The sequence below is a fragment of the Lissotriton vulgaris genome, chromosome 5 (genome assembly GCF_964263255.1).
Source record: "Lissotriton vulgaris chromosome 5, aLisVul1.2, whole genome shotgun sequence".
NCBI classification, from domain to species: domain Eukaryota; kingdom Metazoa; phylum Chordata; class Amphibia; order Caudata; family Salamandridae; genus Lissotriton; species Lissotriton vulgaris.
Genome location: NC_141693.1, coordinates 244,395,584 through 244,419,851, shown reverse-complemented (window position 1 = coordinate 244,419,851; position 24,268 = coordinate 244,395,584). Strand labels below are relative to the sequence as shown.

Below are 24,268 nucleotides of genomic sequence, written 5' to 3'. Positions count from 1 at the left end.
GGAGGGGGACGAGGCTTAAGGGCACCAGTGTGACTCACAGGGGCTAGACCAGACCTACGGCTTTTACCACTTCAGACATACATAGTGCCACCTTGACCCGGGATGTGGAGTGTACGAGTGAGAACGACCAGGAGACAGGGGGTGGGTGGGCGGTTGGGGAGGAAGGGACAGTTGGGGTATGCTACTTATGACGGACACGATTCTGGAGGGTACGGAGTACATATGGGAATCATCCCGGGAATGCTCTGACAAGCAATTTGTAACTGAAATGCACTGTTCCCACAAGTTTCTGGGTTTGAAAACGGAAAAGACTGATGTATGTTGTGATAAGAAAATGTACAGAAATGTATGTCATCCTGTAACAGTCACGAATAAAGAGTTAAAAAAAAAAAAAAAACTTTAACCGGGGTTCACAGTTACATACATGTCGTGTCCCTCTAGAAGGGTGGAATGCTAACCCCGTCGCCAGAATTGGCGAGGGGTTAGTATTCCAATTCGTATGACACCTTACTCGACATGTTTTGATAAAGCAATACCAAAGATAGCATTTAACCGCGAGGATTATAATGCACTTAAGAGTATATGGTATGCGTTATCATGGAACAGCTATTAGGACTTGGTTCCGCAAGCTGCAAACGGGCTCAGCTCATGCCAGAGCACCATCTCACACGATTCCAAGCACTCTGCCTTCAGGATTGTCAAGGCCTGCCATAGGAGTGACTGGTAGGAATCTGTGTGTCCATTTTTAGGGTTAGATATAGGTATACTATATCTAAAGCAAAGGGTGATTACACCACCTTGCCCCAGCTGTCGTGCAGCCAGTTGTGTCAGATTTAGATGGCCAGCCAGGGGTGGCATAATACATGCTGCAGCCCCTGGTAGGCCCTGGGTACACCTATGCCCTGAGTTACAGGGTCTGATAAGGTGGCCCAGTACCAATTGGTAAATGCACCTAAGGTACACGTTGTAATTTAGTGAGAGAACAGCTAGGCTGTGGGTCTGATTAGCAGACCCACAGCCAGAGAAAGTCGTAAACCAGTGAAACAAAAGCAAAAAATCTGGGTGATCATAGGATTGCAGACCCTACTCTCCTACACCAGATTGCCTTGTGCCAGATTTATGGAGTTTGGAGAAAGGTACAGTGTTCATTTAAGAGACTTTCCTTCCTCAGTCTATGAGTATGGCTGTTTTGAGAGTTATTCAGCACATTAAAACTCGAGATTGTGACTTCCTTGAGTAACAGGAAAAAATAATAAAATTTAAAAAATGAACTCTCCTGGCTCTAGCAAGAAAATCCTACAAATTAATATTAAGTTCCAGACAAATTGTTTGATTCATGAGCAGATCTGCATGCACAATTATTTTAAAGATTTTCTGTATAGTGAAGAAACCACCTGCCACTCTAAAAGGAGTGGCAGGTGGCCACTCAAAAAGGAGCAGGCTACCACAGGGTAACTGAGGTTTACCATTTGCGCAGATGACTTTACATAAAAGGTTTCCACTAAAATTCACCATAAGTAATACTAAATGTAATTTAAACTATGTCAATATTATTAAATTTGACTTCATTTGAATTTATTACATTTAATTATTTATTTAAGCTTGCCGAACTATTCAAAGCATTTGATATCTGAGGCCAAATCAGTTCCCTGTAAAGTGTTCAAGCGAACAACATGCCTACTTAATAAAAATTATGGACTATTTTTAACCTTACAACACGCAAACTAACATAACGAACAAACACCAATAATTGAGTTTTGTGATATTAGCAGTTAATACATTGAACAGGCAATAAGAATATATGGCATTTATCCTACTCAGAAGACCTAAATGTATCAGTCAACCATAGTTAAACAAGAGATGCCCATTATCTCCATTTTGAGGGAAATTAATTCCAAGAAACAATGGATGCAGTCATATCGGCAAAAAGAGCAAGGGCCAGTATACACTCATGCTTTAGGCCATTATTAATTTTGATTTTAGCAGAACAACTGCTCTTTAGGGAGACTAGCACCTCAACCCAGTTGTGTGTATGAAGCAATTGTATGGTGACCAGTAATCTGGGAAGGATGCTCCACAAATTTAACTTTTACCAGAGTTTAGATTAATCAGTAGAGTGGAAGGAGACCCAAAAATGCATGTTCTCAATTTGCAAATACATTGCATCACTGCTCTAATCAACAAGTAATGTTTAAATGAGACTAATGGAGAAGATGGGTCTAGTGAAATGACTGCTGAGTTTGGAACTTACGAATCATTATTCTCCAGAGCAGTGTTAAAGTTTGCTACCCCGAACAAGCCTGGGAGTAGTTTGAAAGCCCTGGTAGTAAATGTAAATGTAAATGTGGGTGCACTGTCACTCTAAGGAGTATCCCGGCGCTGAAGACCACTGGGGAACCCGTCCTGGTTTTCCCTGTGAGATGGTCCCTTTCTGGGTATCTCCAAGGTGAAACCAGGCATCCCCGGCGTCTGTGGGGGGCCGTTGTAGAGGTGAGGCAAGCTTAATGCCCAGAGTTGCCAAGTGTGTTCCCTGGTTAGAGTAGGCACCGAGGCGAGAATTATTGAGTCCGTTTGACCCTGGTCCACGACCCTGCCGCGTCGGGAATTGAACCCTGGTCCCGGGCCATTCTCTGCTTACGGGTCTGCCGCCTCTAACCAGTGAGCCACACTACTCCACTAAGGAGGATGATTGATTGGTACCAATGAGAGCAAGGAGGATGCTGGGTTAGCTAAAACACTGAGAACATCACGAGAACTACTAGTGTGAGAAAAATACATGATGTTGAGTAAGCCAGTTTTTAGTGTATAAAAGGAGGGGTGCAGATGCTTTGGGGAAGCTCACAGACAGAGTCGTGCGGATCTGCCCACAGCTGCTACACCGGAGGGAGAGGGGGAAGGAGAGGGAGAGGGAGAGGGAGAGAGGGAGAGAGAGAGAGAGAGAGAGAGAGAGAGAGGGAGTGAGTGAGTGAGTGAGTGAGTGAGTGAGTGAGTGAGTGAGTGAGTGAGTGAGTGAGTGAGTGAGTGAGTGAGTGAGTGAGTGAGTGAGTGAGAGAGAGAGAGAGAGAGAGAGAGAGAGAGCATCTGACCTTGCTACATCACTGATAGTAAGGAGAAACGCACTAAGCAAAGGGTGTAGGTACCAGCATCAATCTCTACCTTGTATATTAAATCGACCATGGTATATATGCAGACCATGTTGGTAAGTCATGCTCTATTTGTACTTTGGAAAGGTGTATCCATTTTTCGTGTTCAAAATGGCTGTGCCTTGTGGGCATTGTGGATCAGTTCACTGTGTACAAGGTACGGCTGTAGGTCATTCTTGTGGGTAATATGGACAGAAGTATGGCACACAGGTTATGGATGCAGGCAAAGCCTATTACGAACTACTGATAGGTTTGATGCACTCAGGCAATACTCGCAGGCCATTCCCTATGCGCAATACCAGTACAATATTGCTACAGTTCAGGACCTGCATTTATAATGAAGAGGTGCCCTGCAAATAGAGCTGTATGGTATACGCATGGCATGGATGGCAGTCACAACTTATGGTTACTAAGGAGAAGCCAAGGCTGTAGTCTATGCACAGTGCATAAATGGCACTGCCAGCAGGCATGCCCTCTGCAACCCATGTAAAGAGCAAATTCATAGTTTATAACAAATTCCAAAACACCTCAAAGTTGTCAGTAGCTAGCCACAAAAGCATAACTCCAGATCCCTTTAACCCAACAATACACTGTGTAAGACAGAAATGATCCAACATATAAAATCACAGATGTCATCAATGATGGTATCAGCTTAAATATGCAGAGGACATGGTCAGAGGCCACTCCATCTGTGCAGTGCATAGAAACCATAGCCTATAACAATGTTGTGTCTACACTAAGCACAGGTTGTGTAGTATTTCTATCACACCGAGGACACAGCAGCAGTCCATGCCTTGTGCATATTAAAAATAGGGCATTCCTGTCTTATGGCTATACTCTATTTGTAGTATGCACATGGGAGGATTGCAGGTTGAACCCCGTGGAAATTGGACACATTGTCATTGATGACTTGACTGGCGATGTCCTGTGCTACTGCATCAGTACGTTTGTAAATCATTTTCAGGGTGTATTTTGCAAAAGCTTAGTTTGGAGACAAAGATTTTACCCCTGACTTAACTCCTACCTATTTATTTCATTCCTGCTTCCACAAACTTCCTGAATAAGGTGCTTTACTTCGTCATCCTTCTCCTGGATCTTTATCTGCAACATCTCATTTTCTTTTTGAACACGTTCGTATTCACTATGAAGGTGATCAACCATAAAGCTCTTTTTTGAAAGAGATTCCCTTAATTTTTCATTTTCCTTTTGCTTGTCTGCAGATATAAAAGTTATACGGATTAGAAAATTAACATGACTTCATACTGTTTTTTTAAAGTAACATTCAATACTTTATATTTGCCTCCTAGAATTGTGCTACAAAACAATTTACAGTAAAAAGACCTCACACGTTCAGCAGATTTTTAATAAAAGCAACTTGCTGTAATATATTATTGATCAAGGGGTATAAGTATCAACTCCAATTCCCGTTCGGAAACCGGACGATTCTCAGAATTGGCCGTTCGTGAACGGGAAAATGCCTTTTGGGATGCATCATCCCAAAAGGCCCTCGCAAAATAGGGAATCGCAAAATTTGCGATTCCCTATTTTGCAAATGCATTTAAGGAATCACAAATTGCGATTCCTTAAATGCAATGTAGGAAGCACCCAAGTTGTACGATTCAGGTTGGTGGTAATTAGTGATTTCTTAAAAAATGCACTTTTTTGAATTTTTTCAAAGTGCCATGTGGCGCACATACATGCCCTTAGGACATGTATGTGCACCACATATGCACATATACATATTTCAGGGGTGAAGCATGGTGTCCTTTTGACACCCTTGCACCCTTGAAATTGCATTCGCAATTTGCGTGTACCTAATGGGTACTCGCAAATTGCAAATGTCTTCCTATTCATTCCTATGGGCTTCTAGGCCCATAGGAATGAATGGGAAGGTAGTCCTTAATTGAGATTCGCAACTTGCGAGTCGCAATTAAGGACTATGTAGGAATCGCAATTATTATTGTGATTCCTACATACATTGCATTTTGCGAGACCTTAATAGCGATCCGCAAAAAATCGCTATTTAGGGCTCGCAAAACGGTGTTTTAAAATATATGACCCCAAATGTGTAAAAATTAGAAACATTTCTAAACATGCAGTAGAAGCTTAATTGTCAGTATAAGTGAACACTGTAAAAAGGCTCATACTCTGTACAGTTGACAAATGCACTGCAGATGTGGCCACTGTTTAATTTTATTCATCCAGCTTATATATGTAATTGAGGACACAAAAAAGCAGATAGTATCCTTTTTCACTACTCCACCCTTCAAAAGAGCAAAACCATGGAAAAGCTGATCGTCCGGTTGTATACCACTGATGTAATGTGGGACAGCCCACTGAAGGACCAGCATGTACAATCACTCCACCTCCTAAGCAAGATGAGGTGGGGGAAAGAAAGATGGAAGATCAACGTTTTTGAGTAAACTACCATAAATGGGTGGAGGGGGTTGGAATGACAGGGTGTGGAATTTTCTAAACCCATCAGAAAGACAGGTTTAAAAGATAAAGGATGAACAGAACACCAGTGTATTGGTTCAAATGAAGACGCCATGAGGAAGTACAGAAGTAATATTAATTCCAATTAAAGGAGTGGGTGGAGGCATTAATAATGAGCTTTTCAAGAACTAAGCCAACAGGGAGAGGCTGAATATGGAAGGTTGGTCAGGAAACCATCGAAAGAGAGGCATCGGAAACAAGTACCATTTAACTGTAGAGATTGATAAACCCGAATGAGTGAGGCAGAGAAAACAACTAGGTAATACCTGAAAGGGTCTACCCTCCCTCCAAGCAATAAGAAACAAACTTATTCCAGAGCCCAGTATAAACAAAGTTGTGCCTGGTCTCTTGGCAGCCAGAATAAAATCTGGTATCTCTGAGGAAAGAAGGAAAACTTCTAACTGATACCATTCAATCCTCATGTTGGGAGCAGAGGAGATCAAACACTGGTAAGGATAACCTGGCCATGCTGCTGCAAAAGCAGATGCCCTCTATCTCTGCAAGGAAGCCAGGCCGAACACTGAGATCCAACATATCAATATACCAAATCCTCCTCGCCCAGTCAGGATAATGAGAATCAGTTCCACACTGCCCTTGCTCACTTATGTAGCACCCTTAAGATGTGTGGATTTTGATGGAGTGCATAAAGTAGGTCCAGTGCAAACTTGAAGTGTAATATGTCCCAGAGAACCACATGGTGAGAAGTGCAAGGTGTAGAAGGGAAGACATTTGCTGTTGAGAATCATGGAAAAGAAGTACATATAAGAACGTTCCAGGTGACCGAAGACCACCCAAACACACTGGTGGTAGTGTTGCCTGAAAGGAACAGTTCAATGCTGAGTGAAAAGGAAGGAAGAAACACCTTCCAGTTTAGGCAGATTGCCCGTAGCTCTAATTCGCGGAAGTGCATCCCAAGAACCTTGCAATATCATCTTCCACAGCAGCCCAAAGAGGACGCACCAATAATATCTGTGGTGTGCTACTGTGGATGGCAGAAATGGCAGCCCACTATGAAACTGATAGGAAAAATCCATCAGTGAAGACCGAAGAGCTTCATCAGTCTATCTTGTGAGAAAGAGGATTGACTGATATGTGGGTGGCTGGATGCAGAGCTGAGGAGTCAGCTTCGGAGGACCACTGGAAAACCGAATAGTCTAGTAACCTTTCATAGAGGATAAGAGGCACTTGTTTACCACCACAGAGGTGCTTTGCTAAAGTGGTGGAACATGACCCGGCCAAAAAGTTAGAGGTGAACTAATTTAATCCAATGAAAAGGAAGCAGGTAGATTGATAGGGGAGAGACCTGCCTTTTGTTTTCTGCTACTCACTAACAGGGATAAGTCCACCCACTTGGTAGCCATATTCTACCACTACATTGCCTCTGAGGGAATGCAATCACACAAGATGCAGAAACAAGGACCTGAGACACTGAAAAGGGTATTGGGGAGTGAATTCTACCACTAACAGGACAGAGTAATGAAATGGAGAAACACATGGAGCATCTAGTGCCAAGGAGACCCACAATTGCAGTTCAAAGTCACAACATCAACAGGGATTTTCAATCAGGTGTGGAAATTGCCTAAGAGACCACCATGCAATCATTACACACACACACATGTGCACAAGGTGGCCCTGGAGGGGACAGTGAAAAGCCCTTCCTGAGTGGAATTCAAGATGAAACGAAAGTTACCTTTTTGAGCATAACTTTCATTCCAAATATTTATCAGTTCAACTTACCAGAACTACTACATTGAACAGAATGATACAACAAAAGAGGATATGTCGCTAGGTACAATTTCATAGGAGGAGCGATCCTTTGTGTATAAGATTTGCAGAAAAAAGAAAACTCTCAGCTAAAGAACAAATCCCTTGAATCTGACCCAGAAGGTGGGTTAAAATCAATTTGCGTATCAGGAAGGGGCTGAAATTGTTTACTTAGTTAGAGGGGCCTTACGATAACTCGACCAAATCACCGGTCTATAAAACTTCCCCTGATGAGATGTATTTTAGCTATTAATTTCTCATTACATTATTCTCCAATGCTTGTATCAAAAAATATATTATTGTTGAGTTGTTGATTAATCGCATTTCAAATTAATCTCTCCCCACTGCCAAAATGTATTCACCAATAAGTACTCAAATGGAATGATCTTAGTTATCAAGAAGACATTCTCCATCCTGAGGTTGACTAGCCTGAGGTCACAAGCCTCCCCCCAATATTCCTATGCTTCCCACTTGAATATTTCCCCACATCATCCCAGAATCAACATTTTCCTCATATCTCCTAACCCCTATTCCTTTTATTCCCCATATTCTCCCATTCTATACATCCATTTACAAGTCTATCAACGCCGACTACGATGAGGATCTCAGCCAAGAAGCTCTTGTCAACCTCTCTGGTTTTTCACCCTCTTTCGAGTCCCGTTGTCTGGGTTACCTTTCATTCTCATTCTGCACCCAATAAATCCAACCCATGACATTTAGTAATTCCTTCTCCCAATCAATTTCTGCGGTTCCAGAGCAATTCTGGCTGCCACCCTAGCAAACTCCCTTTACTGACGGGGAAGAGACACTTTGGTAAAACATATGCCATAGCCCATCTATAACCCTAGCAACAATTATTGTGTAGGAAGACTACTGTATGAGAACAAGTATGGCTTTCTACAACAACAAAAAATAAGAAAGGTAAATACATTCTCCTTCACTTTGCTCTTTTATTCTGAGTTTGTACAGCAAGATATGTTTGACTATGAATTAAGTTTGGTTTAGAAAAAAAGATCATTATAATACTAACAGCGACAATACTCATTCAAACCACAGTGGGGACTTACCTCTTGATCCTCTAGCAAGGAGATCTTTCAGAGATTCATTTTCTCTTCTTAGGAAACTTATTTCAGAAATGAGTGTATTATGTTGATCTGTATCACTGTACATCTGTGTAGCCCCTAGAAATTAAGAAGTGTAAACTTAACTAAATATACTCTGTACAATAGTTTAATATTGAGTCATACTCTGGTTTAAACATTAGAAGCAAACATTTCTAGACAGTGGAAAAGGCTCCACATCTCATTAACTTGTGCTTTCTACTTAGTTGGCCAGTGCAGTTTGGTTTATCATATTTATCTTAAATATGCTCTGCTACAAGAAAAATGGGAGCCCTAGTAAAAGAACTCCATGTATTACATTCCATTATCTTGCTCTGCTCTTTTCTATCCCATGGTCAGTAACTGACTGATGGACAGCCATCATTGTTACTTGGCCACCAAAATCCAGAAGTGGAAAATATGGTAGTTTTATGGTGGTAAAAGTTAGACAGAGGGGAGCTTGGGCACAAAATCAAAAAGACCAGTGTAATTTGGCTACATAATCAGTGCGTGTTCAGTCATGAGTACATTACCACAACCAGGCGACCACAAGGTTTGTAGTTCAATAATCCTGTTTATTAACAGAAATGTTTTATAGGAGCCACCTAGCAAACATCAGCCTTGCAAGGAGAATCAACATAATGGTGCTTCTAAAACAACACACTAAAACCCAAGAATAACATTTTGTAGAACTTTACAGTGTAAATTGTATGACAGAAACTAACGTACAGTGTCTTATAATCACACTTTTTCTCTCACTCATTCTGAAATATATACCCTGAACTGGATCAAGGAAATGGATCCTTTTGAGGCAGATTCCCTGATTAGATTCTATGAAAAACCCATGCAAAGTAGTGATTTGGCAAGCCACAGTTTTTCTAGCATTTTGTTAATTACAGCATCGTGAAATTGTAACCACCTCTAGTAGCAACAGCGGTTTTGAAAAATAAGTAGTGACTATCTGTCCTTATAATAACCTTACTGTGACCACACACACAAGAGACATCAGAATATGAGGGGGAGAAAACAATACCTAAGAAAAACACATTCCAGTTTTCGAGGTCCTATCTGACAGTTATGAGGGTAGAATCAAAATCATGAACACTTAACAAAACAGGAATAAACGAATAACGAGCAACGGACATATAGGACTAAAATGACAGATTGCTCATTGAATGTAATCCCAAATGGAAGATAAAACATTTTAGAAACACAAAGAAGAATGTGTTTCTAAAGTAATATGTCAACAGCAGTAAATGTATAAAGTATAATTTAACAGGCTTTTCTGGTGCAACATGGATGAACAATGTGGTTTGCATACGCCAACAGAAGTTAGTTTAATGGGTCCCTTCCATCTTGATGTTAAAGCATATTTCATGAGTTGGATAGCAATTATACTTTAAAAAAATAAACTTTGCAAATCCACAACATGAAGATATTGTTCTCTCAGATTACTACGTAAAATAACCTAGCTGATAGATATTTAGGAGATGAAGATGACCTTACCATGGTCTAGTTCAACTTCTGCTAATTGCCGTTCAAGCTGTTGTCGTAGTCGGTCATTCGTTTTAATGGAGTCTTCAAGTCGATGTCTCAAAATTCGTATTTCTTGCAAATGTTCCATTAATAACTCTGAAAAAAATTGTACAAATTAATCCACCTAATTCTTATTATGTGTGTTACCTTCTAAAAAGCTTGATTATCAAAGCAAGTACAGTGACTTTGATAGTCAAATATACCTTTTTTTAATAGCTCTTACCCTCCATCTCCTAATCGGTATATCCACCTTTCCACAAGACTCTAATTAGGAAAACTGTCTAAATAGATAAAGAAATAAATCTCTGATTTTTAGGACAGTGTCTTTGTCAGCCTTAAGTACGTTCTACAAAGCTGCTACTTGGTGGAGCAAGACAGTCAATTCTCACCTGTTTTCCAGTGATTAAAAATATTCAGGAGGGTATTCAGTCTCCACTTGTTGATAGGACATGGTCAGATAGACAAGTAAAATTCCCCAAATGCACCAGTACTCGCACAATTATTTAATTTCAGGGATAGGGATGCCATCTTACAAGCCGCAAGGATTTCCCCGCCCATACGAGTGCAAGACTCCGTAATAACTTTCTTCCCGGACTACACTGCGGCGGTGTCCAGGCGCAGAAGAAGTTTTCAAGACATGAAACAAGTACTAAGAACTCAGGAGCTGCCCTATTCCATGATTTTTCCTGCAAAGCTCCGAGTAGCCGCAGATGATCGGACATGGTTTTTTGATACACCAGAAGCGGCACAGGACTGGATCGAGGGATGGCGAACGGTGGGGAACCCAAAACGCGGAAACAGACATCGCCGCCAACAAGAAGATGGAGACAACCTGGGAATGCAAGGAACAAGACACTCGGAATCGGAGCAGGCATCGAGCCAGGAGAAGGAATAGTTGAAGGGACGTTGCAGGCACCACTTGATAGACTACCAGCGAACTGTTAAACAAGAACAAGTAACACATACCATGACCTAAGCTGGGCCAGCTGGGGCGGCGGACTGAGGCGGGCCTTGGAGGGCAAGGAGGGCTGGGGCCCCGCTGGACCTCTTACCCCGGACAAGCAAGTACAATGTTTTTGGGAGGGCAAGAGCACTCTACTGAGTTGGGGTGGCTGGTAGTTGCAGAACCGCTAAGCAGGGAGGGCGGGGAAGGGAGTGGGGGGGATGGTTGTTAGTTTTTGTAATTGGTTAGCGATAGTTAATGGCGATGCTCATAAGAAACCGCAGCGACTGCGAAATAGACTTCTAGCTCAGGAGACACGACGCACACCAGAAGAATGGCTTTCTCGTACACATGGCGAGCGTTATTTAGGCACTTTCCTAGGTTCCACTTTCGCCTACTCGGCGAAGCCACTATCTGAAACCCAGAGAATGGGGTACCCCTCACAACTAAGCTTTATCTATGGCGTCGGACTCCATACCCAATGGCCGTGATGCATTGACACAACAGTCGTCAGTACAACCCCTTAAACTTTTAACATGGAGCGTGAGAGGGCTGGGGGGAAAATAAAGAGGGGACTGATACTGCACGCTGTGAAAGGTCATGGCCCGGCGCAGGCGCTGCTCCAGGAGACGCATCTCACAGGAACAGCATGCAAAGAACTGGATAGATGGGGGCACAAAATGATTGTACACTCCGAATTTTCCTCGGGATCCAGGGGAACCGGCATTCTGATAAGGAAGACATCACCGTTCTTGGTCTTACAGACTAAGGTTGATGATCAAGGCCGATTCGCAGCAGTACAGGGCCAGTGGGAGGGCAGACTCCTGAATATAGTGTCGTATACATACTGCCAGCACTCCACTCAGTGGCTCTGCCGGCACTCAGCGAATTCCTACTCACACTACCAGAGGGAGACCTTATCATAGGAGGGGATTTCAACACCACAATTGATGCAGCATTAGACAGATACCCTGCTCGACTGCAAACACCTGGACCCTCACAATTTCAGGGGTTTGTAGAAGCTATGGGACTCATAGATATCTGGAGACACATACATCCCACTACTTATCAATATACATATCATTCCAAGGTACATAATAGTCTATCCCGGATAGATTATTTTCTGTTGTTGGGCACCAGCATCCAGACTGTCGAGAAGGTAGACATAAAACCGAGAGGTATTTCAGACCATTCCCTGATACTGCTGACACTCTCCTGTCAAGAAAAAACACACCGGCGTTTGTACCCCATATATCCAGGCTACCTTAAAGTTCCTGCCATCAAGAAAGAACTCCGCACTGCAACCAAACACTACTTTGAGGAAAACACAGCATCAGTAGACTCTGCCATTACAGTATGGGAAGCCTACAAGACGGTGTTTAGGGGATAGGCTATTGCATCCATCACTGGACACAAGCGATTGCAGCAGAGGAAACGGACAGAATTAGAACTGGCCCTTCAGAGGCGGATACCGCTTACACACTAGATCCAACTCAAGACGCAGCACATACCCTAAAACTCCGCCAACGGCAGTTCAAGGACTACCTTGAAAAGCGGACAATGGCCCACATTACAATGACTAAACATAAAATGTATGCTATAGGTGACAAAGCTGGTAAAATGCTAGCATGGCTAGATAAGAAAGGTGAGGGCACAAAGGGAATACAACAGTTATGGTCGCGGGAGGGAACTCTACACTCACACCCAGAAGCAATAGTACACTTACTAGCTGAACACTTCCGAGAGGTATACACTCCAACTGCAGAGCTAACGGAAGCAGAGATACAGGATTCCCTGGACCGTATTGAGATGCCAACTCTGACACCGGAGACGACATTGGAACTGGAAAGGGAACTGACTCTTGCAGAATTGTCAACTGCAATTAATGTGGTGCAATCGGGAAAGGCACTGGGACCCACCGGGATACCCATAGAATGGTAGAAGCAAATGCCAGACACATTAGGCCCACCCCTGTTGGCGATGTATAAGGAAAGTTTGGAGAAAGCGGAACTCCCGTTGGACCAGCGTATCGCGACGATAGTGGCGATCCCAAAACCTGGGAAACCACAGGCGGAATGTGCGTCATACCGCTCGATATCTTTGTTAAATGCAAAAGCGAAAATTTCAGCAAAACTGTTGGCAAACAGACTGACCAGTCTGGTTTCCTACCCTACAGGAACACAGCACTTAATTTGAGACGTGTACAAGGGGTGCTGGCAAAGGCCCCATTCCGAACGGGCCCGACGGTGATATTATGATTGGATGATAGAACGGCGTTCCATATGGTGGAATGGGAATACCTATTTGTAGTATTAAAGCGGATGGGTTTTGGTCCTCAATTCAGGGCGTGGATACGACTCCTGTATACCAAACCCGTGGCCCGGGTAACTGCTAATGGCCACATATCAGAAGAGATACCGCTCGCGAGGGGAACACGCCAGGGATGCCCCTTGTCCCTGCTCTTATTTGCACTAGTGCTGGAACCACTGGCATCACTGATTAGGGCAACCCCGTTGCTGAACTGGACTAAATCGGTTGTCTTCATCCTAAAGGGACCGATGCCAGCACTTCCCACGGAATGCCCATTATTGATTGCAGAAGACTCCTTTAAATATTTAGGAATACACGTCACTAGGACCTCAACCGACTTCTTTACCAAAAATTTGACACCACCACTGGAAAGGCTGCACCGAGATGTGTCGCACTGGGCGTCTCTGCCCCTCACACTGCTCGGGAGAGCCGCATTGTACAAAATGAAGGCGCTCCCTCCATTCCTTCACAAAACACGCCCGACCAGGTCTCACCTCGCTATTTTCAGCAAGTAGCAGCACAAGTGTCAACCCTACTTTGGGATAACCGCCCAGCTCCTATTGCTCAAGCGAAACTGTATAGGAGCTGGTACGATGGGGGGGATTGCACTTCCGAATCTCCAGCAGTACTATTGGGCAGCGCTACTTAAAATCATAAACCACTGGCTCCACAAACCCCAAGATGACCCAGCGTACAGGGCGGATAGGGCACAACTACGAACACATAACATGCTAACAGCGCTTTATAACAAAGGAGCAATATCGAAATTGATAGGCATTACGAAACACACTGCCCAGATTTGGCATGCGGAACAAGCTCGGTTGGGCTGGAAAGGGGTGATAACCAGGATGACCCCGCTGTGGGATGTCAAAGTACTAGGACACCTGCGACGAAGTAAGGGCTTCACACAATGAGATAACATAGGCATCTCCACAGTGGGAGACTTATGGGATAAGGGGACAATGATACCCTTTGATCAGCTTCAACAACAATACAACTTGGGCCCGAATGAAATATTTAGATACATGCAGATACGACACGCATTAGTGACGGCGATACCACATGACACAGAGATCCTGGAAGCCTCCCCGCTGGAAGACCGGTTGCTCACAGACTACATGGAGGAAAAGGCCACTTCATTTACATATCGAAAACTACTTAATAACTTACCAGATCCCACAAACGCACTGAGAGTAAAATGGGCGACAGAGATAGGAGAGATAGATGATCATGAATGGCTGGAAGCATTGGCATCGCCAAGAGAGGTGGGAATATCTAGCAGGCTTAGACTAGTACAACTTGAAATTTTACACCGCATCTACTATATTAGAACCACCGTACACAAACTACAAAGAGCAACGCACCCGTTCTGCCTCAGGGGCTGTGGGGAGGAAGGTACATTTCTACACACTCTATGGGACTGTCTGGTCTTGACAGGCTATTGGCGGCAGGTATTACGCACCATATCGCAGACAACAAATGGGTCACTCTTAGCAGATCTGAGAAGATGTTTACTAAACATATGGGAACCTAATGACCTTTCACGTCACATGCAAACTTGGGTCACACTGGGTTTCTTGATTGCCAAACGAGACATAGCGCAGAAATGGGGGGTGGCTGGGGTTTCGACACTGACAGCGTGGTGCAGGAATATGGACCGGACGATGGTCACTGAACGTACAGTATATGTAACTAGGGGCTGCCCAAGGAAGTGGAATAAAATCTGGTCGGCGTGGAATACTTTGAGGGAACATATGTGACCCACTGCCAGAATCAAACATAGACAGTTCAGACGATGAGGGTGAGGAAGGATGAGAAGAACATAAGAACTGCTGGGAGGGTGGTAGCAAGAAGGGTCAGACTGTCTGTGGGTTTTCAACAAAGAATTGTACTGAATGTGACCCATGACCTACCTGAACTGTAAATACATCCGATATATATGCTTCTATATGTATTGCCAAATCGCTTTTTGTTTTAATAAAAACAGTTTTAAAAAAAAATCCCCAAATGCAATTGTGGATTTATGCATGGCAGGGCCCATTGGTGATGCACAAACAGACTGAACTTTCCTGCCAGGTTTCTTCCTCCACAATATGAAGTGGCCATGTTGTAAGGAACAATGGCTGATTACTGATCTTTAAGTGATGGCCATCTTAGAATTTACATCGACCCATAGGCACTCATCTCAGTTATTTGGAGAATACATTGAACTTACAAGTGAGAGGTACGGTTGCATGCTTTTACTTTATAGACGCTTGATGAACAAGTTACTTACCTTCGGTAACGATATATCTGTAAGAAACATTAGTTAGTATTAGATTCCTTACCTTAGAATATCCCCAGGCATCAGACGTCTCCGGCTCCGCGTCCGTCGTCTGCGCCGGGATGACGTCGTCGGAGTACTTAGACGCCGCCTATGCGCGCTGACGTCAGTTCTTAGCCACAGCTTTTCCGCGCCAGATACGCAGAGCCATGGTAGAACCAACACTGGTGCCAAGAAACTAGGGCCCTGAAAGGGGAAGAACCTTAACCCTAGGTATCAGTTCGCAGAACGGGGAGGATGGGTGGGGCGGTAAGGAATCTAATACTAACTAATGTTTCTTACAGATATATATCGTTACCGAAGGTAAGTAACTTGTTCATCTGAAAGAAACACGTTAGTATTAGATTCATTACCTTAGAATAGATACCCCAGCAATACCAACCCCGGTGGTGGGTCTGCGAACCAATACTCACACCAAGAAATCCTGGAGGATGGAACGGCCAAAGAAGCCATCCCTCCGGACTTGACTGTTCAGGCAGTAGTGCCTCGCAAAGGTGTGCAGCGAGGCCCACGTTGCCGCCTGGCAAATGTCCTGCAGGGGGACTCCCCGACCCAGGGCAGTAGTAGCCGCCGTGGCCCGAGTGGAATGGGCCCTCAGCCCAACTGGAGGTTCCTTCCTAGCCAAGGAGTAGCACGCCTTGATGCATAAGACAACCCACCTAGAGATGGTCCGCTTATGCACCGCCCGTCCCTTCTTCGCACCCACGTAGCCAACAAAGAGTTGGTCGTCCACCCGGAACTGGCGTGTGCGATCCACATAGAATGAAAGCGCACGTTTTGGGTCCAGACGATGGAGTCGCTCCTCATCCTTTGAGGGATGCGGAGGCGGGAAGAAGGAGGGTAAGGTGATGGACTGCCCGATGTGGAAAGCAGAGACTACTTTGGGCAGGAAAGATGGTTTTGTACGCAATACCACTTTGTCCGGATGCACAGTCAGAAAGGGAGGTTTGCAAGATAGAGCCTGGAGCTCACTCACCCTTCTGGCAGAGGTGATGGCAACCAGGAAAGCCGTCTTTAAGGTAAGAAGACGGAGAGGACAAGAGTGAAGTGGCTCAAAGGGAGCGCACATCAGGAAGGTAAGAACGAGGTTCAAGTCCCACTGAGGCATCACAAAAGGGACAGGTGGAAACGTGTGTGATGCCTTTCAGAAAGCGGGTTACTATAGGGGACTTGAAAAAGGAAGGCTGATCAGGGAGCCTCAGGAAGGCTGAAAGGGGGTGAAAGGTAGCCCTTGAGAGTGCCCAGAGCAGAGCCCTGCTGGGCAAGAGAAAGAAGGAAGAGAAGAACCTCAGAAAGAGGGGCAGAAAGGGGATCCACATCCTTTGCTGTGCACCATGCCACAAATTTGTTCCACCGGCAGGCGTATACCGACTTAGTGGAGGGACGCCTGGCTGCCAGAATAACATCACAAACTTCAAGAGGCAATTCAAATGGCCTCAACTGTCGCCGCTCAATCTCCAAGCATGGAGGTGGAGACTGGACAGGTTCGGGTGGAGGACCGTCCCGTGCTGCTGCGACAGAAGGTCCTCCTGAAGAGGCAGACGGATCGGGGGACCGACTGACAAGTTGAGTAGCTCGGGATACCAGTACCTTCGAGCCCAGTCCGGAGCCACAAGGATTACCTGGGCCCGGTCGCGCCTGATCTTCTTCAGCACTCTGGGCAGAAGTGGTATAGGCGTAAAGGCGTATAACAGACCGCAACTCCACTCGCGACGAAATGCGTCGCCGAGCGAGTGCCGCCTTGGAAATTCGAATGCGCAGAACTGATGACATTGTGCGTTCTCTTCGGTGGCGAATAGATCTAACCAAGGCTCTCCCCAGTGCTGAAAGATGCCTTGCGCCACGTCAGAGTTCAGACACCATTCGTGATCCATCGAGCACCGCCGGCTGAGTTCGTCCGCCCTGGCGTTCAGAGAACCTGCTAGGTGTTGAACCACCAGGGTCACGCCCTGATGTTCCAGCCACTGCCAGAGACGCAGAGCCTCTTGACAGAGGTTCCAGGACCCCACACCGCCCTGTTTGTTGCACCACATGGTGGTGGTGTTGTCCGTGAACACCTGCACTACACTCCCCCGAACAGAGGGGAGGAATGCTTTCAGTGCCAGATGAATCGCCCGCCCTCAGCTCCAGAAGGTTGATATGGAGCTGGGACTCCGCCGGAGACCAGAAGCCTCTGATCTCCGCCTCTCCCAAGTGGCCTACCCAGCCCTGGAGGGACGCGTCCGTCACAACCACGTGCTCCGGTTGGGGAAGCGAGAGGGATCTGCCGTTGACCCAATCGCGGTCCGTGAGCCACCACTGCAACTGACTCGCAGTGCCCTCCGAGATTAGTACATGGTCGGACAGGTTGCCCTGATGCTGGGCCCACTGAAACTTCAGGTCCCACTGCAGAGCCCGCATCCGCCACCGGGCGTGATGCACCAGAAGGATGCAGGAAGCCATCAGCCCCAGGAGCCACAGCGTCAACCTGACCGAAACCCAGGACAGCGGCTGGAAGATGGGAATCAAAGCCTGAATATCCCGGACTCGCTGCTCGGGAGGATAAACCCGAAACTGCGCCGAGTCTAGAACAGCTCCGATGAAGAGGAGCTTCTGAGAGGGGCACAGGTGTGATTTCGGCACGTTGATGGAAAACCCCAGCAGGTACAGGAGATCCGCCGTAATCTGGAGGTGGCTGATGACTGTCTGGGGCGAGCCCGCCTTCAACAACCAGTCGTCGAGGTAGGGGAAGACTGAGACCCCCAACCTGCGCAGATGAGCTGCGACCACCGCCATCACTTTCGTGAACACCCGTGGGGCGCTTGTGAGGCCAAAGGGGAGCACGGTGAATTGAAAATGCTCGAGGCCTACCGTGAACCGCAGGTAACGTCGGTGGGCCGGCAGGACGGTGATGTGAAAGTAGGCGTCCTGCAAGTCCAACGCCACCATCCAGTCTTGCGGGTCTAGGGCAGTCAAGACTTGAGCTAAAGTCAACATCTTGAACTTCTCCTTTCGGAGGAAGCCGTTGACGCTCCTTAGGTCCAAGATAGGGCGTAGGCCCCCTTTGCCCTTCTTGGGGACCAGAAAGTAGTGGGAGTAGCAACCACACCCTACTTCTGGCCCAGGAACGCGCTCGATGGCCCCCTTGGCCAAGAGGGCCGAAACTTCCTCTTGTAGAAGTTGCAAGTGGGCCCCCGACACGCGGTGGTACTGCGGTGGCATGGCTGGAGGGGTCGCCTCGAAGGGGAGGGAGTAGCCCCTTCGGACGATTTGCAGCACCCACTTGTCCGATGTGACTGTGCGCCAGTGGAAGAGGTGATGGCGGACCCTGCCCCCCACCGGCGTCACATGGGCCTGAAAACTCGGAAGGTTTTGAGGCGGGAGCTGCGGGAGCGGGTGCGGACTGGCCTCGCCTGGGACCCCGACCGCCTCCCCGGCGGTTCCCACGGCCGCCACCGCGCTGGACATGCTGCTGCGGCATGTGGCTGACGGTCCGTGTGGGGGCGCCCCTTCCTTGGCCACGAAAGGAGCGAAAGGCACCCATTTGCTGGCGCGGGGCCGAGAGGCCCAAGGACTTGGCCGTAGCCCTGGAGTCCTTAAAGCGCTCAAGCACGTGGTCTGCCTGGTCGCCAAACAGGCGACGGCCATCAAACGGCATGTCCAGAAGCGTGGCCTGGACATCGGCCGAAAAATTGGCGCACCGTAGCCAGGCGTGGCGTCTGACCGCCACTGTCGTGGCAATCGCTCTGCCTAGCGTATCGGTGGTATCCAGTCCGCACCGGATAGAGTACCGTGCCGCATCTCGACCCTCCGCCAGGGCTTGGTTGAGTTTAGCCCTGACCTCCTCAGAGCATTGTGGCAGCACGTCCGCAACCGTGTCCCACAGGGTGTGGATGTGGGTGTAGCGGCCCAAGAGGCATGCGGTGTTGACGGACCGCAGTCCCAGACTAAGGGACGAAAACACCTTCTTGCCAAACTGTTCAAACCTCTTGGATTCCCTGTCAGGAGGTGCCGACGGGAATGCGGTCTGGGAGTTAGAGGCCTGGATAACCAGGCTCTCAGGGGTTGGGTGGGTCGACAGGAAACTTGGGTCACCCGGAGCCGGGCGGTAGCGTCTGGCCACGTTCCTGTCCACAGGCTGTCCTGAGGCGGGCTTGGACCAGGTGCCCAGCAGAACGTCACATAAGGCCTCATTGAACGGCAGCAGAGGCTCGACCGAGCTTGACTGCGGTTTGAGGACCTCGGTGAGGAGATTAGTCCTCACAGCCGCTGAGGGGAGCGTAAGGTTTAAGGCCTTAGCTGCCCGCATCAGAACTACGCTATAGGCTGCCCCCTCCTCCGTAGCCACGGTTGGAGGGGAGACAAAACCAGTGTCTGGAGAAAGATCCAGGCCGCTGGCTTCCCCAAGCTCCCCTGTCCAGTCCGTTTGGTCCTGACATTCCTTTGTCAGAGGGTCCTCAGACCCCTCCCAGTCCTCATCATCACCCAATGCCTGGTAGCCAGGATCAACAATTGGGGCCAATTCATTAAATTAGAATGTACCCAGCGCCGTCTCGTACGGCGCCCAACGGGGCCGTGTCGACGGCTGAACGGGATTGACCGAAGAACTGGGCCCGGCGTCGACCGGGGTCGGCGCCGGTGGTGACACCCTTGGGGACGGCGCCGGCGAGGTCGTGAGGTCGACCGGCGTCGACCCGGACCCGGATCCGGCCGCGGCCTGTGGCGCCGGGACCGAAGTCGCCGGCGGCGCCGAGGCCGAAGTTGTCGCGGCGGCGGTGCCGGAGCACTCGACCCGCTAGGCCCTGGAGCCGGACCCACTGGGCCCGAAGGCGCCGTGGGGTCCGGTGGAGAAGAGAGCGACCTCATGGCCATGAGGTACCGCTCGATCTCCTCCGGCGCCGCACCCTGTTCAGGGACCCGAAGGTATGGGGCAGGATGCGGCGCTAGTGACTGCGGAGCCGCGTGGGCGATGCCACCCAAAAACCCGGGCGCGTCGGGCGAGCGTCGGGGGCGGTCGGAGGAGCGATGACGCCGCTCCGACCTCATATGCCTCTTACCTGAGGAGGAACCAGAAGACCGATGCAGACTTCCGGAGCTGCGAGGGCTCCGTCCCCGCGACCGATCCCTCGACCTCCCATGGGACCGGGACCTCGAATGGCGCGGGGCCGACTGCCGGAGCTCGAGGCGCTTGCGGGACCGCTCCCGCCTAGCCTTCGACGTCAGAGCTTGACAGTCGGAGCAGGAACGGTCGTCATGGTCGAGACCTAGGCACTGCAGACACCGGCGATGGGGGTCGGTACTCGACATCAGTCGACTACACCTCGAGCAGGGTTTGAACCCGGGCATCCCTCCGGCACCTGAGGAGCCGAGCGACTCGAAGAAGATTAAAAGTGATCAAAAAGTTTTAGTCAAAAAGTGACTAAGGGGTAGAGCTTCTCCGGATCTGCGCTAGCTGGCGCGGAAAAAAGAAGAACTGACGTCAGCGCGCATAGGCAGCGTCTAAGTACTCCGACGACGTCATCCCGGCGCAGACGACGCCGACGACGGACGCGCAGCCGGAGACGACGCCTAACGACGCGCAGGGGTATTGCTATGCAAAAATTTCCGGATCCAGTCTGACGCCTGGGGATATTCTAAGGTAAGGAATCTAATACTAACGTGTTTCTTTCAGATGTCATGTTCAGTTTACACATTCAACTGAGGATTATATTAAGTGGACTGACATAAAAATGCAAAGACATCATTACCCTCCCTTTTCATCCTTCATTTAGTTTCAAAGTTGGCATAAACAGGAGATACTTCTTACAACCATAATTCACCAACAGCCCATACATTTTCTCTACGCCTTAAACATCTTTAATTGCCCATCTGACCACAGGTGACACCTGTTGGCTAATCCCTCTCTCACCTTTTTGCACATTACACAAACGATTATTTATAGCTGATGCTCTAATCCGCAAACCAACATTGTTTCCATAGTCGACCTATATGGTGAACAATAACCAAAGACCCATGGCTAATTTTTTTGCTCCTTCTGTGATGTGTACACCGCTCCAGGGCTATTTGGGGACAGTTGCACCGCAGACGAGCAGCGGATTAGCAGCTCTCCAAGGCCTTTTTACTGATTGCCTTCTGACACTGTGGACACTTTACACGATGCTGCTATCTCGTTGTTGCTAGTTTCCTGGATATCTTTTATTCATTTTAATTGACCTCTGTACTTAGCTCTGTATTATTGCTGATCCTTGCTTCTGATTTGCTTGCTTTCTGGGTTTTTCGTATTTCAAGTTCACCAACTCCTTCTTTGATATTACCCAACCTCGTAGCACAGGAAAGGCCTGCTATAGGCCAACATTGATCAGGGTTAGAGATCAGCACGGGACTGTACAAGTACAAGTCTGGACTGGGTGGCAGCATGGGCCAGGTAACAGGTCCCAAGAGGTCAGTCAGTGCTGAATGAGAACTTGCCAGCCTATATCCAACTGGGGGAACACTGTGGGTCTTTGGGGCTTGAAGTCCGACAAAAAAAACAAGGAACTTGGACACTCTGAAGGCTGCAATTTACTGCTGAGTTTATAACTGCCTGGAGACTTTGGGGCATGGCAGGATCACTTGTGGAACTGGGTTGGAATCAGAAGACAGGGAAAAGGGGCAATATTTTGCTTGGTGGTGAAATGGGAGCTATTATCTTTTGATAGTCACCCATGTCCCTTCTTGTGGTTTGATGGAGTCAAGTCCTGTTGGCTTTCTAGGCTTATGGTGCACTTTTGACTTCAACTTCAAGGAAGACTTTGATCAGGAATGGACTTTACGCAGGGGCCTCTAGCCTAGATCGCCAGAAGCCGAGCGACCTGGATCGGGGCTCATGCTTCAACTATTACATCTTCTTATGTTTGGCGACCTAGAGCATCACCTCCCACATGAGGGTGCACATACTGCACAAATTCAAATCATGACAGAAGACCAAGTGCCACAAACACATCTTGTGCGGGTCTGTAACCAACACCTGCTTCCTGCAGTCTTGGCGCAGTCTGGATCCTGTAATTTTAGGGCAGGAGTTTCCAACCTTTTCTGTAATATGAACTACTTTATGTTCAATGAAACTTATCCAGAGCTACTATTATTATTGTAAAAGTGACCACATTACACATAATTACATTAGTAACCACCATATGCAGATTACTAGCAGTGATCACCTCAGTGCATCAGGCAGGGTTGCCAACAGTAACACAAACAATGTTTTTGTCAATGTGTCACACCCCTACATGGAGAATACATAACAGCCATATATACAATAGCCCTTGGCACCAAGATATTAGTATTACGAATATTTCTCCCCAATGCAACATGATTTATCACTCAAAAATCAGCTCTACAAATATTTTGGAATTTCAGTCACTATTATCCAAACATCTGGTTTTGAGTGCTCAAATATACACTTTTCAATTTTGCTTTACATATATTAATTCAGTCAAGCAAAAAGCTTCTCATTTAGTGTTGCACACAGGAGAGCTACTTAAAGGCAGCTGGTAAGCTTCCAGTAGCTCACAAGCTGCTTACTGGAGAAGCGTCTTTTAGGAGACATATCTTTACTAGCACACTGCAAAAAATAATTTGGGAACTATTGGAAGACCAACAAAGTTGGGAGCAGAGATCCAGATCCGTGTCGAAGGACACGCAAAAAAAGGAGCAGACGTAAGTGTACAGGGGTGGCACTTAAATGCAACTGTGCTCATTAACTTCAAGGGGGGTATGGAGTCACTGCAAAGCTGTCTAGCGCCATCTGAATGCTACTGGGAATACTGCTGAAGAGCTCTCCAGGTCCATCCTAGGAACTGAGTACGCTAGAAATTAGGAACCTGCTGTTAGAAGGATCCATTAGAAGCCTAGTTTAGGTGCTGCTGCTGTGCTTTGCAATGTACGTTCGTAATGTTCCTGATAAATGAATCTTAAACTTGGGTTTCTTTAATGTGATTGTTTGTATGGCTATTTCCAATTAAATAAATAAATAAATATATAATAAATAATAAAAGGAACTCTGACACTACATTGCAGGAAACTCTCCACTGGCTTCTGGTTGTGATCGGGGAAGATTTTATGGTTCAATGCTCAAGATATGGCTTCTCGCTATTTAAGGGAGCACTTCAACTGGCTAAGAAACGTTTGACACATGTCCGAAAGTTGGAAGTAATAGCCAATGGGATTGCCGATTCACTATCGCCCCTCCCATAATGACTTGAAAGAAGAAAAAACTTTCTAAACTCATGAAGCTTAGGAATACTCTAAAAGGCCCATGTTTAACAATTTTCTCGCAGGCTCCTACATAGTGTGATCATTAAATTAATTTTATAAGTTTTCTGGAACTTAGAGACAATTTGAGTGGATAGGGACACTGTATAAAGAAAACTACAAATTATAAAACATGTATATCAACGTGGACATCAGCGTGATTTAGGTTATACATATCTGTGTTAGAAGGTGCACAAGTGCACACAATCTTGGGATCCACTCTTCCTATTCTAGATGGTCCAGAAAATATTTTAAATTAGTCATTTTTAAAAAGACAGTACTCTTGGCCTTGTCCATGCCTATTTTTATCTCATTTCTTCCTAGGTCTGTAGACTTTGCCGTCCCATGTCGTCTGCCAAACTGAAGTTGTTCTATAAATGTGGGG

At 46.8% G+C, this 24,268-nt stretch overlaps 1 protein-coding gene across 1 annotated transcript in view; it reads right to left on the bottom strand.

Annotated features, from left to right (window-relative positions):
- LOC147710591 (CDK5 regulatory subunit-associated protein 2-like) overlaps window positions 1–24,268 on the bottom strand; it is an 883,251-nt gene that overhangs the window by 211,057 nt on the left and 647,926 nt on the right. Inside the window, exons 28-30 of the mRNA XM_086921269.1 lie at window positions 10,010–10,135; window positions 8,471–8,584; window positions 4,168–4,357 (exon numbers count right to left, since the gene is read on the bottom strand). Coding sequence (XP_086777395.1) covers window positions 4,168–4,357; window positions 8,471–8,584; window positions 10,010–10,135 — 430 coding nt within the window. The remainder of the gene's footprint in view (window positions 1–4,167; window positions 4,358–8,470; window positions 8,585–10,009; window positions 10,136–24,268) is intronic.